The 12,693-nt window shown below is 35.0% G+C and overlaps 1 protein-coding gene across 1 annotated transcript; it reads left to right on the forward strand.

The window, feature by feature from the left end:
* Window positions 1-6,989: 6,989 nt before the first annotated feature.
* On the forward strand, window positions 6,990-11,927 carry LOC139870330 (3beta-hydroxysteroid-dehydrogenase/decarboxylase-like). Its single transcript, XM_071858157.1, has 12 exons — window positions 6,990-7,224; window positions 7,342-7,431; window positions 7,574-7,707; window positions 7,968-8,138; window positions 8,239-8,364; window positions 8,462-8,541; window positions 8,768-8,966; window positions 9,206-9,311; window positions 9,451-9,625; window positions 9,808-9,964; window positions 11,527-11,593; window positions 11,806-11,927. The coding sequence occupies exons 1-12, from the start codon at window positions 6,990-6,992 to the stop codon at window positions 11,925-11,927; spliced, it is 1,662 nt and encodes a 553-aa protein (XP_071714258.1).
* Window positions 11,928-12,693: the final 766 nt, after the last annotated feature.

The raw sequence follows: 12,693 nt of genomic DNA on the forward strand, positions 1-12,693 counted from the left end.
CCAGTTTTCCAGTTTATTATTACTGTTTACTTGTTTTTTCAGCCTATTATTACTGCAAAGCTACAACCTATCATGTCATAGTTTGAATATAAATTTGAATTTGCCAGAAAAATATTTTGTTTATAGAGTTAAAACTGGAATCAATTAATCTCAAAACCATTACCATTACATATTTCTTTAATCACTAAAACACCTCATATTACTAAAACACAAAAACACCATTATATTCATCACATACAATGGCTGAATTTACTAGTTTTATGGTTCATTTTATTTGGGGTAGTAGAGTTACATTTCAAAATGGGTGATTAACTGGTGATGAAACATCACTTAGAACCAGTTTTCTACTATATCAAAAGATTAATTGCATGTAGTTAAACAAAATGACTTATAAATGTGTGGGTGCTGATCCAAGAACACGTACATTGAAGATGATTATGTGGAATGAGTACTTCGGCAATGCATGTCCGACTAAAATTCACGAAGATAATTCTTTGGAATCAATGTATTTTTTGGCTAGTCAAAATGCACATTACATTGGTCAAATTGAAATTCAGTTTGAGCAAGTCTTTTCGACACAACGATTCGGTTTTGTTGATCAGTTACAAAGTTTAATTCAGTCTTCTCAAGTTACACAAATCGGGGTCCGTGGTGCATCCACATCTCAATCAGGAGGTGTGTTTGTAGATGAAGATGAAGTGGTGGCTGAAGAACAAAATGAAGAAGTAAATTTTGACGATGGTGCATCAACAACGAGTGAAGGTTCGGTAGATAATTATAGTGTTGAAGGAGATATATCTGAAGATGATCAAAATGTGATCGAGAGGCCGATCCAACCTCCCGTGAACCATCCTTTCGGGTTTTATTAATGTTGAAGAAGATTCTGATCGACCTGCATTCGATGAGGATGACGAACTAGGATGGGATTGTTATAACGACTACGGTGTACTTAGAGGACTAATGGTTTTTAGAAATAAAGACGAACTTGTATCCGCTGTTAGGAACTGGAATATCAATCGATATAAAGAAATTTTCATTGAAGATAGCAGACCAAGTTATTATAAAGCAATTTGTTACACAAACAATCCTCATTACAATGGTCTAAATCAAATTAGACGATGTCCTTGGATGGTAGCCGCTACAATGAAAAATAAGGATCGTGTGTGGAAAATTACAAAATGGTTTGATAGACATATTTGTTATGGAAACGTGCAAGGTAACAACAATCGTTGCTTAACCTCTAGTATAATTGCTACTGATATTATAACTTTTATTAGTCAAGATATTGCCTATGAGGTTAAACACATCCAAACTCACATAATTTTTTTTTTTGGAAAGTGGATATCACTTACGCCAAGGCTTGGAATTCTAGGCGTATTGCAATAGAACGTTTGTTTGGAACTTGGCAAAGTAACTTGGCAGAATTGCCCATATATGTCGATGAATTGCTTCACACCAATCCGGATACAATTGTTCGATGAGTGTTTGGCCCTCAAATAGAATATGGTGTCCATACGTTCAAATATGTATTATGTGCATTTGGCCCAGCTATTATAGGGTACCAACAATGTATTCCTATAGTTTGTATTGATGGGACTCATTTGAAGGGTAACTACATTGGCAAGATGTTTTCAGCGGTACCCAAAAGTGCTAACTGGCAAATTCTGCCTGTTGCATTTGCAGTAGTTGATAATGAGTCGAACGAAAGTTGGGCTTGGTTTTTGGAAATGTTCCAAACACATGTTAATTGTCACAGTAACAGAGAATTGTGTGGTATATCTGATCGTCATGTAGGTATCCTTAATGCGATGGCTAGCCAGCAATATGGCTGGCATCATCGTTCTTGCTTGTGCCACATTCGTAGTAACTTGATGACAAAGTTTAACAGAAACACCGAGCTGAAGTAGTTTTGTTGGAGGGCCGGTTCCACGATGCAAAGTAATAGATACAAAGGTGCAGTGCGTGGAATTAAAACATTGAATGAGGCGGCTTGGGATTATTTTGAAGACGCTGATCTGCATAAGTGAACTTTGTATAGAGACAAAGATCGTCGTCGTTGGGGTAACTTGACCACAAACATAGCCGAGTTGTTGAACAATGTTTTGCGTCATGCCCGTATGATGCCAGTCAAAGCGTGTATTGATTATACATTTCACTACACATGAGAGCACTTCAACACGCAAGAAACAACCGCTCACGAATGATAAGCACCACTATCCAAGACTATGTGGGCACAATTTCAAGATCATGATAAACTTGCTTCTACTTACACAGTAACATGCTATGACTTTCAAACAGGGGTGTACAAGGTCCAATCTACATATCAAAGAAACGGTGATGGTGGGACAGAGTACACTATTAGATATTTGGCAAAAAAGTGCACTTGTGGAAGATGACAACATCAAAGGATGCCTTGCTCTCATGGCATTATAGTGTGTCGCAAACAAAATAAAGATCCAAAAACCTTGATTAGTAAATACTACACTACTACCACGTGGAGAGAACAATATAGTTATCACTTACATCCACATAGAGATATCACATACTGGCCCAACGCAAACTGGACAATTAAGGCCGATCCAACACGATTGATCACACATAGGGGTAGGAGACAACAACGACGGAACCATAATGAGAGGGATGAAAGGCACAATAGAGATATAGGTCCACCAAGGTATGTTTTTTGCTCACAACCAGGTCATAACAGGAATTCGTGTCCTACTAGGTTCGGTTAAGAAATGAAGTAGTTGTAACCGTAGTTAGGTTGTTGTAACCGTAGTTATGTGTGATCAATTGTTATAACCGTAGTTATGTTGTTGTAACCGTAGTTATGTTTTTTAATAAAAGTTTTGTTCGTAATAATGACAATGATAATAATGAGAATGATATGATAATAATACTAACCCAATCACTACTAATCTATTACAACTAAGTTTATGCATTATAGTATTCACCATAACTATCATATATCCTACCGAACTCAAGTGCGTCTTCAAAAACGCCAAATAAAACATACAACTCAATTTTTTCAGAAAGTATACATGCTTTCCCAACTAATGTATACCAATCTTCTTCAAAGCACAATGCTTCAGGTTGAGCTATTCCTTGTTTGTAATAGTATATGTCCATTCAATCTGGATTTTTGGGTAAATTTTCTCGAAGGAATTCATTCAATTTCTGCATATCAAACCCACGAACATCAACATTATCAAATGTAGTCTTCTCGCCTCCTGACAATTTTGTCTCATCTTCAAAATCACAGCCGTGGTATACATCAATTAAAATGTACTTTGATTCCATGTTTAACATGTGTTTATGCAATTGTTAACATGCACTTTTATAACCATAACATAAACCGGCCTTATAAACGCCGGTTTATGATTGTTATGTAGGCATTTACTATTTACAGCTTACCATTCATTGTTTTTCAGCATTTACTGTTGTTTGACAGCTTTTACTGAAACCGGCTATCAGAATGCCGATTTATGAAACTCTATTTGACAGTATTTTCTGAAACCGGCAAATGAAATGCTGATTTCAGTCTTGTCAACTTTTAATGTCGGGTGCAGACTTGTCAACTTTTACTGAAACCGGCTATTATAATGCCAGTTTATCAATCCATACTAGTCTATATAAACACACTTCTACTAGTTATTTTTATTGTATCACTCTTTTAATTCACACACATCACTCTTTTTACTCCACAACAATGGATCCTTGGATTGATGTTTACTACAAAGGTTCGTATACTGCCGACATGAAGTGGTACACACTGGGGGGAGGGGGGAAGGGGGGAATCGTTCCCCCCATGAATGTTAAAAGTATGACTATTTCAAAGTTGTTTGAGTGGATCAAAGAAAAATGTCCCATCGAACACTCGGGGCGTGATGTATTATCACGTTGGCCATGAAAAATTTTTGTTTCTAAACGACGAAGAGGAATGAGATGAAATAAGAACAAGAGCGTTTACCAGATGTGAACCTATATGCTTGCATCTGATTTAATTATGTGTTTAGTTTTAGTATATGTAACGTGTTTATTTTAATTTATGTTTTTATTTTAAGCAGTGTGTTTAGTTTTAGTTTAATTATGTATTTTCTTTCTTCTAAAAAATGTAACCATGTTTATGTTGATTAATAAAAGTGTTGTTCAAAAATTGTTATATTATTAAGAATAATACTGATAATATTAATAAAGACGTACTGATACGATACATTGTTTATAATTAAACACAAACTAATACATCATTTGAAACTTAAAATCATAGCCATAATTTAAAAAACGGGTAACGCACAAAATAACACACAACAAACTAGGTGACTAGACGATTTCTATCAGGAATAAGATAGTCACCCGATGTTGATATGCCAAGATGTCGGAATAACTTGGTAATCATCATCCCAAATGGTAACGGTGGATTTAAGCTTTCCCTTGCTTCTTGCATCCGATTAACCATGATGTATCCGACATCGAAAGATATACAATTCGTGATCCAGTAAATCAAAAGAGCTTCAATTAAAAGCACACTGTTAGAGTAATCGTCCACCGCACAAATGGAACGACCAGTTATGTTGCTACGGATGATAGTATATATTTTTAGTTTATTGGCTCTAAGAAAACCAAAAAACATTTTTTTTATTTCTACACAAATGTTAAAACGGTGATCTTCAACACGTGTGTTGACTACATCAAGTATAGAAGTGTCGGCAACAACATGTGTCTCAAGAAGATCGCCATCAATTTGACTAGAAGGATTGTAAAATTGCAATCCTCCAGTTGGCAGTCCCAAAGCATTGTTGAAGGTATCCATATCCCAGCAATATGGTATACCTTTCAACATAAACCTAACATTCTTGTCTTCTTTAGAAAAGGAAAAATGATGATAGAACTCACGTACACAATCAGGGTATACAGGGAAAATGTCAGTTAGGATACACAACACTGACAATTCTTCAAACTGCTCGTATGTGAGTTCATGATCTTCTCTAGGCTCAGTTCCTCTTAAAAAACAAACCCCATCGAGGATTGTCCTGTGAGATATTGGAATTTGACGACGACGATCCATAGTCAGAAAAACGAAATGTGAAAAGTTATAGTTTGAGATAAAACTTGAATTTGACGACAACACTCGATAATACTGTCCGTTTAAATAGAACTAAAAATAATTAAAAGTAGCATGCAAAACAATTTTTCAAATGTCGGTTTGTCAGTAAAAGGAGCCAAACCGTCATTTCAAATGCCGGTTTGGGTGTCTGTACGGGTCAACAGTCAAATCCCTAAAACTGGTACCAAACATGCAAACAGACAAATGAAATGCCGGTTTGGCGTGAAAACTGACAAACCGGCAATCGATTTACCGGTTTACCTATGTTTATAAATTTTTTATTTGAAAAATCATTTCTGTAAAACCCTAAAATTTATTACCATTTTGAAAGGAAAAAAATCTACCTTTTAGTATCTTTTTGTCTCACATGTAATTAGCAGGAGCATAAAAGAAATCACACTATCTTTTTCTATTTATGAGAGTGAACAATTAATTTGAAACTGAAAAGAAATACTTGATTATAAAATTGGAACTCTAGTATAAATTTGTGTAAAGTAGAGTCGGTATACAAAGTAAAACGTACCGGTTCAAAGGTTAATAAAATCAGTTCTATTTACTTGAACACACCGGTCCCTTACAGTAAACCGGTTTTAATGTTGAGACTTGTGAGCTCCAGGTAATCAGGTACCGACTATCGTATACCCTGGATTGATTTATGCCACTTTCGCATTAATAATCATTTTAATGAACAACAATTGATTAATAACATCACAATTACGATCATTCGTGCTGAACTGAATATAAAATTATAGCATGCGATTTGGTAACGTTACATCACCGAGTATTATTGATCACGTACGTGCATTGCCGGATCAAATGTACAACTACTTCGTCACCGAAGTACAACCCTCAGCAGCCCATTTTTCTGAATCTCCGATTTCAAGGTGCCCCCATGCATACAGACGTGTGATATTTTATTCACTACGAAAAACCACAATTTTTTCATCATGAAATTCGTATGATTTCGGGCCTGAAAAATATGGGGTCCCCTTGCAAGTGTTGTTGGGGGCGGAACCCCCTTTTGTTAATCTATGTGAAAACATTACCCAATCCCGCCCAGGTGTCAAATGTATGATCAATCTTAAATATACAAGATTAGGAATGTGTATACTATATGAATGCTTATGGATTACTATATTAGTAAGATAAGATTGAAGCATATAATTAATCACCAGGTTACTTCATATTCTATTCTATCTATAAATCTACTTTACTGGTTTTGTTTCTTTATTGTTTATTCTTTGGGATTATAGCTTTGATAATTAGCTAAAACAATTTCATTGAGCCGTGTGTATACCGATGTGTACAAAAACGGGTATATATGAAAACAGATAATCTGGATTGGTTCCTGAATCGTGAAACACTTTCTTAATTAAGTATTTCGCCCCACACAAGCCTCGGGTTAACACGAAATCCTAATTGGGATAAGACAAGAACGATTTTATTTCCACGCAAGAAGAAATCAAAATCACGAATTAGAGAATATGTGTGTTTTGTGTGTTGTTATGAATGCAGAATACCAAAAAACGTTTTTGAAAAATAGTTTAATTGGAAGTTGCCCCTTGGACCCCGCAAGGGGCAGCCCCTTGACCCCCGCAATTTGCGTGACAGTTAGTAGCCAACTCTTACGGGCGTGTACTCCACACTCTCCGAACCCGTTGTTAAGTAGAACTAGCTAACTTTTGCATTCAAGTAAATCGCAATTCACTAAAATGTATGTTGGATGACACTAAAATCACCAATAAGAGGTTCTACGAGGTACTTAGAATTATCCGGTTGTTGATTCATCAAACTTGAGGCATTTTTTGACTTGTAGATTGCAATGTGGAGTAAGCCACTTGTATTATTATTGTGGTTGCAGGAGCAACTAGATTGATAGTAAGAGATGGGTGATGTAGACGATAGGTGGTGTCTCGTGACTGGGGGAAGAGGATTTGTAGCTAGGCATTTAGTGGATATGCTTATTCGTTATGATATCTATTCAGTTAGGATTGCTGACGTGGCGCCTGTTATCGAGCTTGAAACTTATGAAGAGAAAGGAAACCTTGGGCAAGCGTTACGCTCAGGTCATGCTGAATATGTTTCTATGGATGTCCGTAATAAATCTCAAGTATTTAGAGGTAAATTTAAAGCCAGTTTACATACTTTTCTGAAAATTTATTATTTCTTTATTAATTAGTTAAAGGTTTTACTTACAATTTAACTGTATTTGTTATTTTAACCATTCCACATTGCAGCTTGTGACGGGGTTGAAGTTGTTTTTCATATGGCTGCTCCAGATTCATCAATCGATAACCACCAGCTGCATTATTCAGTCAATGTGCACGGTAAAAAACTTTTAATCGCGAAACACAATTGTCTCCGAATGTTTGAAGGTTTTTTTTTTTTTTTTTCTTTTATTTTTTTTTTTAATTAAGTTCTCTGTTTCAGCTATATGCATTTAACTTTGTGTGATGTGTTCATTTACAGGCACAAAGAACATAATTGATGCTTGTACAGTACTACATGTGAAAAGACTTATCTTTACTAGTTCTCCTTGTGTCGTGTTTGACGGAAAACGTGGAATAATCGACGGATACGAAGCAATGCCATATCCTGCTAAGGTATAATGTGTAGTCAATGTTGTAAAAATCGCTACCCGGGGAGTACTCGGCAACTTGAGGATTACTCGGATGTTGACCAAGTTTGACTTTGACTGATTCGGACCGAGTGTTGACCGATATTTCGAGTAATCCTGATTTTTAACAGAATTTTGACCGATTTTCAGAGTAATTCTGAGTTTTGGCCGAGTTTTACCGAACAATGTAATTATAATGAGCTAATTTCTGAATGGATTTCATTTTTATATCTATATCTATATCAGCACTATAATTCATACTCTTCAACTAAAGCTGAAGGAGAGGCATTAGTTATAAAAGCAAATGGTATAAATGGACTTTTAACATGCTGCATTCGTCCTAGTAGTGTTTTTGGTCCGGGTGATAAGTCGTTTGTGCCGTCGTTAGTTTCTGCAGCGAGGGCAGGAAAAATGAAGGTAACGAATTACGTTTTCTATCTCGTTATCTAAAAATTGTCTGTTCCAATTGGAATAAAAGTTACAATCTTCACTTCATTTATGCTTTCTGGAATAACAGTTTATAATTGGAAATGGCAAGAATATGTATGATTTCACTTATGTCGAAAATGTGGCACATGCTCACGTTTGTGCTGAAAGAGCTCTTGCATCGGGCGGTACTGTCTCAAAGAGAGCTGCAGGCGAGGTAATATTTATTTTACTCATGTAAAAACTTTATGGAGTCTATATAGTTTTGGAATATTTTATAATTGAAAATCGTTATATTAATGTTGATTTTACAGGCTTATTTTATAACTAACATGGAGCCAATCAGGTTTTGGGAGTTCATGTCACTTATTCTTGATGGCCTTGGCTATGAAAGGTAATATGAATTCCTGATTGTTCCAAAGTTGACATTTTTTTTTTAATATTTTTGCAACTGCGTATTCTAATAAATATATATCTTAATTAATATTTGATGTACTTCTTTATATGCTTGTCCTGTTCTTATTGACACAAAGACAGTATAATTATCTCTTTGATATATGAAATAGAAAGGTCTGGTGCGTCTTTAAATATAGTAATATATGATATAATGTAATCTGCAGGCCGAAAATCAAGATTCCAGTTTTTGTTATGATGCTGATTGTGCATTTGGTTCAGCGTTTATACCAAATATTAGCATCATATGGAATGGAAGAACCACAGTTGACGCCTTCACGAATCACACTCCTTAGTTGTAACAGAACGTTTAGTTCTTTTAAAGCAAACGATCGACTTGGCTACAGGCCTATTGTGCCACTTCAAGTTCAGTAACATCCCAATAGTCAATTTTGTTACACTTTTCACCATTATAATTAATAGCTGTTTCAAAATATAGTTTTTATGCTGCCTGGGTTACTTGAATGCATATTCCTTACTCGTTCGTATTTTATATATTCTTCGATACTCCTTAATTCCATATATTTGTATTTATGGATAAGATATTGATACATGATTCTATTGTTTTGGAAAACAATTGATCGAGTGAAGTTTGTTTGTTGCAGGAGGGTCTCAAAAGAACTATTGAATCGTATTCGGACCTCAGTGCTGAAGTTTTTCTTAAAATGAAAGGGCCTTCGAAAGCTGCAGTATGTCTTGGAAACGGAATAGGTATGGATGATAACTTCATATTCTATTATAATTATTTTATTATTATTATTATTATTGGTGAATATTTAAGTTGTTATTATTGGTTTAATTTGAATTTATCTATAAGTATAAAGCTGACCTATGATGATACTGTTTGCAGTTGCAAACATACTACTGTGGAGGGATACGAAACTGACTTTTAGTACGATGCTTATTTTGTTTGGATTCTATGTGAATTTTGTGGTACCTGGATATACAATGATTACTGCAATTTGTAACGTCTTCATCATCGCATCAGTCTTTTTATTTATCCATCGGAAGTTACCAGAAAAATTGTAAGTTTTTCGTTTTATAAACTGTTCACGATCAGCAACTCGTGTGGTTTGAGTTGAAGGTTCAGTTTCAGTAGATTTGTAATAATTTGTACATGCTAATGTCGAGTTATAAGAGAATGCAATATGACAGGTGAATGATAATAGCAGTTTGAATCTTCTAATGCTGGCTTCTTTTGTTGCAGGATGGGGTTTTCAATTGAGAAAATTTCGGAATCGAAGTTTCAGATCACAGATAGAATGTCACGAGAAACAGCTTTATCGGTTGTATCGTTATGGAATAATGCAGCGTATAGTTTAAAAGTTATTTCAAGTGGGAATGACTCAATGCTATTCTTCAAGGTACTTTCATTATATACATCTCACTAAACTATATTCAACATCATTACTAAATTGATTTTACCCAGTGAAGGTGATAAAATGGGCGGTTTTCATGTTTGTGGGTTGCTTAGCAAACACTTTTTTCTCTCTGTTTTGTACAAAGTTCCTACAAGTAATTTAATAGAATAACATTAACTTTATCATCATAATAAGGAAATATTTAATATATCTAAATAAAGTAATTTAGTAGATTCTCTGCATTAAAAATACACTTCGCACTTTGTGATAAAACTGAGCCTTAATCTACCCATTCATAAGTAGGTTGAAATTGCCACCTGCTAAGCCATCTATTCCGTTTGGAGGAGCATTCATGGCCGGAGGTTCTTTAGGAAGCAATCTCTTGGCTCTTCGAGAAGAGGGAGGGACGATCTTATCTAGCCACCGGTTCTATACCCGCGGGTGGAGTAGGGAATTTCTTCTAATCTAGGGTTCGAGGAATGATTGTCTACACCCCACCTCCCCCATACCCTACATTCGTGAGATTGGGTATTGTTGTTGTTGTTGTTGTTGTTGTTGTTGTAAGCCATCTACTTGCTATACATGGCAAAACAAATCCAAAATCCTAAAAATGGGTCAAATGAGTTTGTGTAAACCCATTGGGTCTTAGACAAATATAAAGAAATGGGTCAATTGGGTCAAAATCCAACAAATAGAGATTGGTCAACCGGGTATTGTATATGGGTCTAACGGGTCAAGCTGTAAAGTTTTCAGTTTTATAGTTTTGCGTTTTGATTTTTAGTTTCACGTTTTAGTTTTTAGTTTCGCGTTTTTGTTTTCCGAAGTTTCACATTTCAGTTTAGTTTTCACATGTTTCACTTTTCATATCCTTGTTCCGATTTTCAGTTTTGCATTTTATTTTTTTTTATTCAGTTTCGTGTTTCGGTTTCTAGTTTTGAGCTTCAAGTATTTGTTTTCGATTTTCCCTTCCATATCTTTTTAACATTCGCGTTCCAGTGTTTATTTTTCCGAAGGGCAAAACTAAAACGCGAATCTGAAAATAGAAATGTGAATGGGGAAATTGAAACGTGAATTGAATAGTGAAACGCAAAATGTGAACCTTGAAATAAAAACGTGTACTGAAACCCGAAACGCAAAACTGAGGCATAAACTTGAAATTGAAAACTGAAACGTAAAAAGAAAATGAAACTCGAATCTGAAAACTAAAACGCAAATCTAAAAAATTGAAACGCAATCTGAAAACTGAATCTCAAAACTGACTGAAATACAAAATTGTATCTCAAACGCGAAACTGAAGTGAGAATCTAAAAACTAAACACAAATCTGATAATTGTAACACTTATCACGAAACTTCGATAAACGGGTCTCAACCCGGCCCAACCCAACCCAACCCATACAGACCCGACTCATTTGACCCGTTCGCCCCATGACCCGTTTCAACCCAAAACCCGTTTAGGTCTCGACCCAACCCGACCCGTTTGCCAGGTATACTACTTACAAAGGTATATAAATCTTTAATCAACATTCATATATCTAATGAACTTGTCTTGCTTGTTTATAAATAGACAGCTCTATCGCTCTCAATCTTTTCTTTGATCGGGTCCATGTCACTGCAAAGTTTCTTCTCAAAAGGTTTGTGCATGTTTTTAGTCTTTGTGCATAGCCAATAACTTCATGTTAACAAATAAATATAGTTAATGGTAGAAAGGGTTATCAGCACCAAACAAATATGTTTTGTAACCTGAAATAAAATGGTGCAAAATTAAACTGTTTGACCCAGATATTTCCAAATTTCAAGTCTAAACTATAAAACTCACTTGAAGCAAATTTCGTTCCTCTTGCAGTTCTTCCCTTTGCCTTTATCGCTTTCTACATTTACGAGCAAAAGGAAGAAGAAATCGATGCCTTTTTTCAAAGTGTTCTCCCACCTGGTCTCTCTCAAAAGTCCATGAACAAGAATGAGTAGTTTAACTTTTCGCCTCACAACAGACGACCCATAAATGGTTGGTGATATATCCACCGTCTTTTTTATACATCCACCTTAAAATATGCATTAACATGCTGTATTGTACAACTTTTTAATGCATGGTTTTGATGGATGTAATAAAAAAATGGTGTATATATCAATGCTCTGTATGTTGTCACAATTTCACATGGACATAAACGCATATAGACTGACCAGGTGTCACTCAAGTTTGATCTCTGTAAAATTCCAAAATAGTTATAAAAAAACAGAGATTTGATCTATGAACATGAGTGTGAATCTTATATCTAAAGTTTAGTGAGTTAAAAGTACAAGTCGTATACTAGCATGACTATGAGTGTAGGCTATTGGTGCAAATACTATAATAAGTTTTTAGTCCTAGTGTTTGATATCAGGGGTGTAACCTTGATTTGGTTTCTGGTTTACTGATTTTTTTTAGTTTGGTTTGTTCAGTTTTGAAATTTTCGAAGCAAAGCCGAAACTCAAACCGAACCCAAATCGAATTCAATTTCGAAAGCAAAACTCGAATTTGAATTTCGTTCGATTTCGGTTAAAAAAAAAGAATCATAATTTAATCAAAATAATTGTAAAAAGTAGATTTTGAATTCAATATTTGGATTTTGAAATGGGTTTTTGGCCCATATAAGTTAATAACTTAATATATTGGTAGTTGAATTCGGTTTTGTTTTCTTCGTTTTTCATTCATTTCGGTTTTTGAATTAAAAGGTTTGAAACTAAATATTTAACA

Source organism: Rutidosis leptorrhynchoides, chromosome 10, assembly GCF_046630445.1.
Source record: "Rutidosis leptorrhynchoides isolate AG116_Rl617_1_P2 chromosome 10, CSIRO_AGI_Rlap_v1, whole genome shotgun sequence".
In the NCBI taxonomy this organism is placed as follows: Eukaryota; Viridiplantae; Streptophyta; class Magnoliopsida; order Asterales; family Asteraceae; genus Rutidosis; species Rutidosis leptorrhynchoides.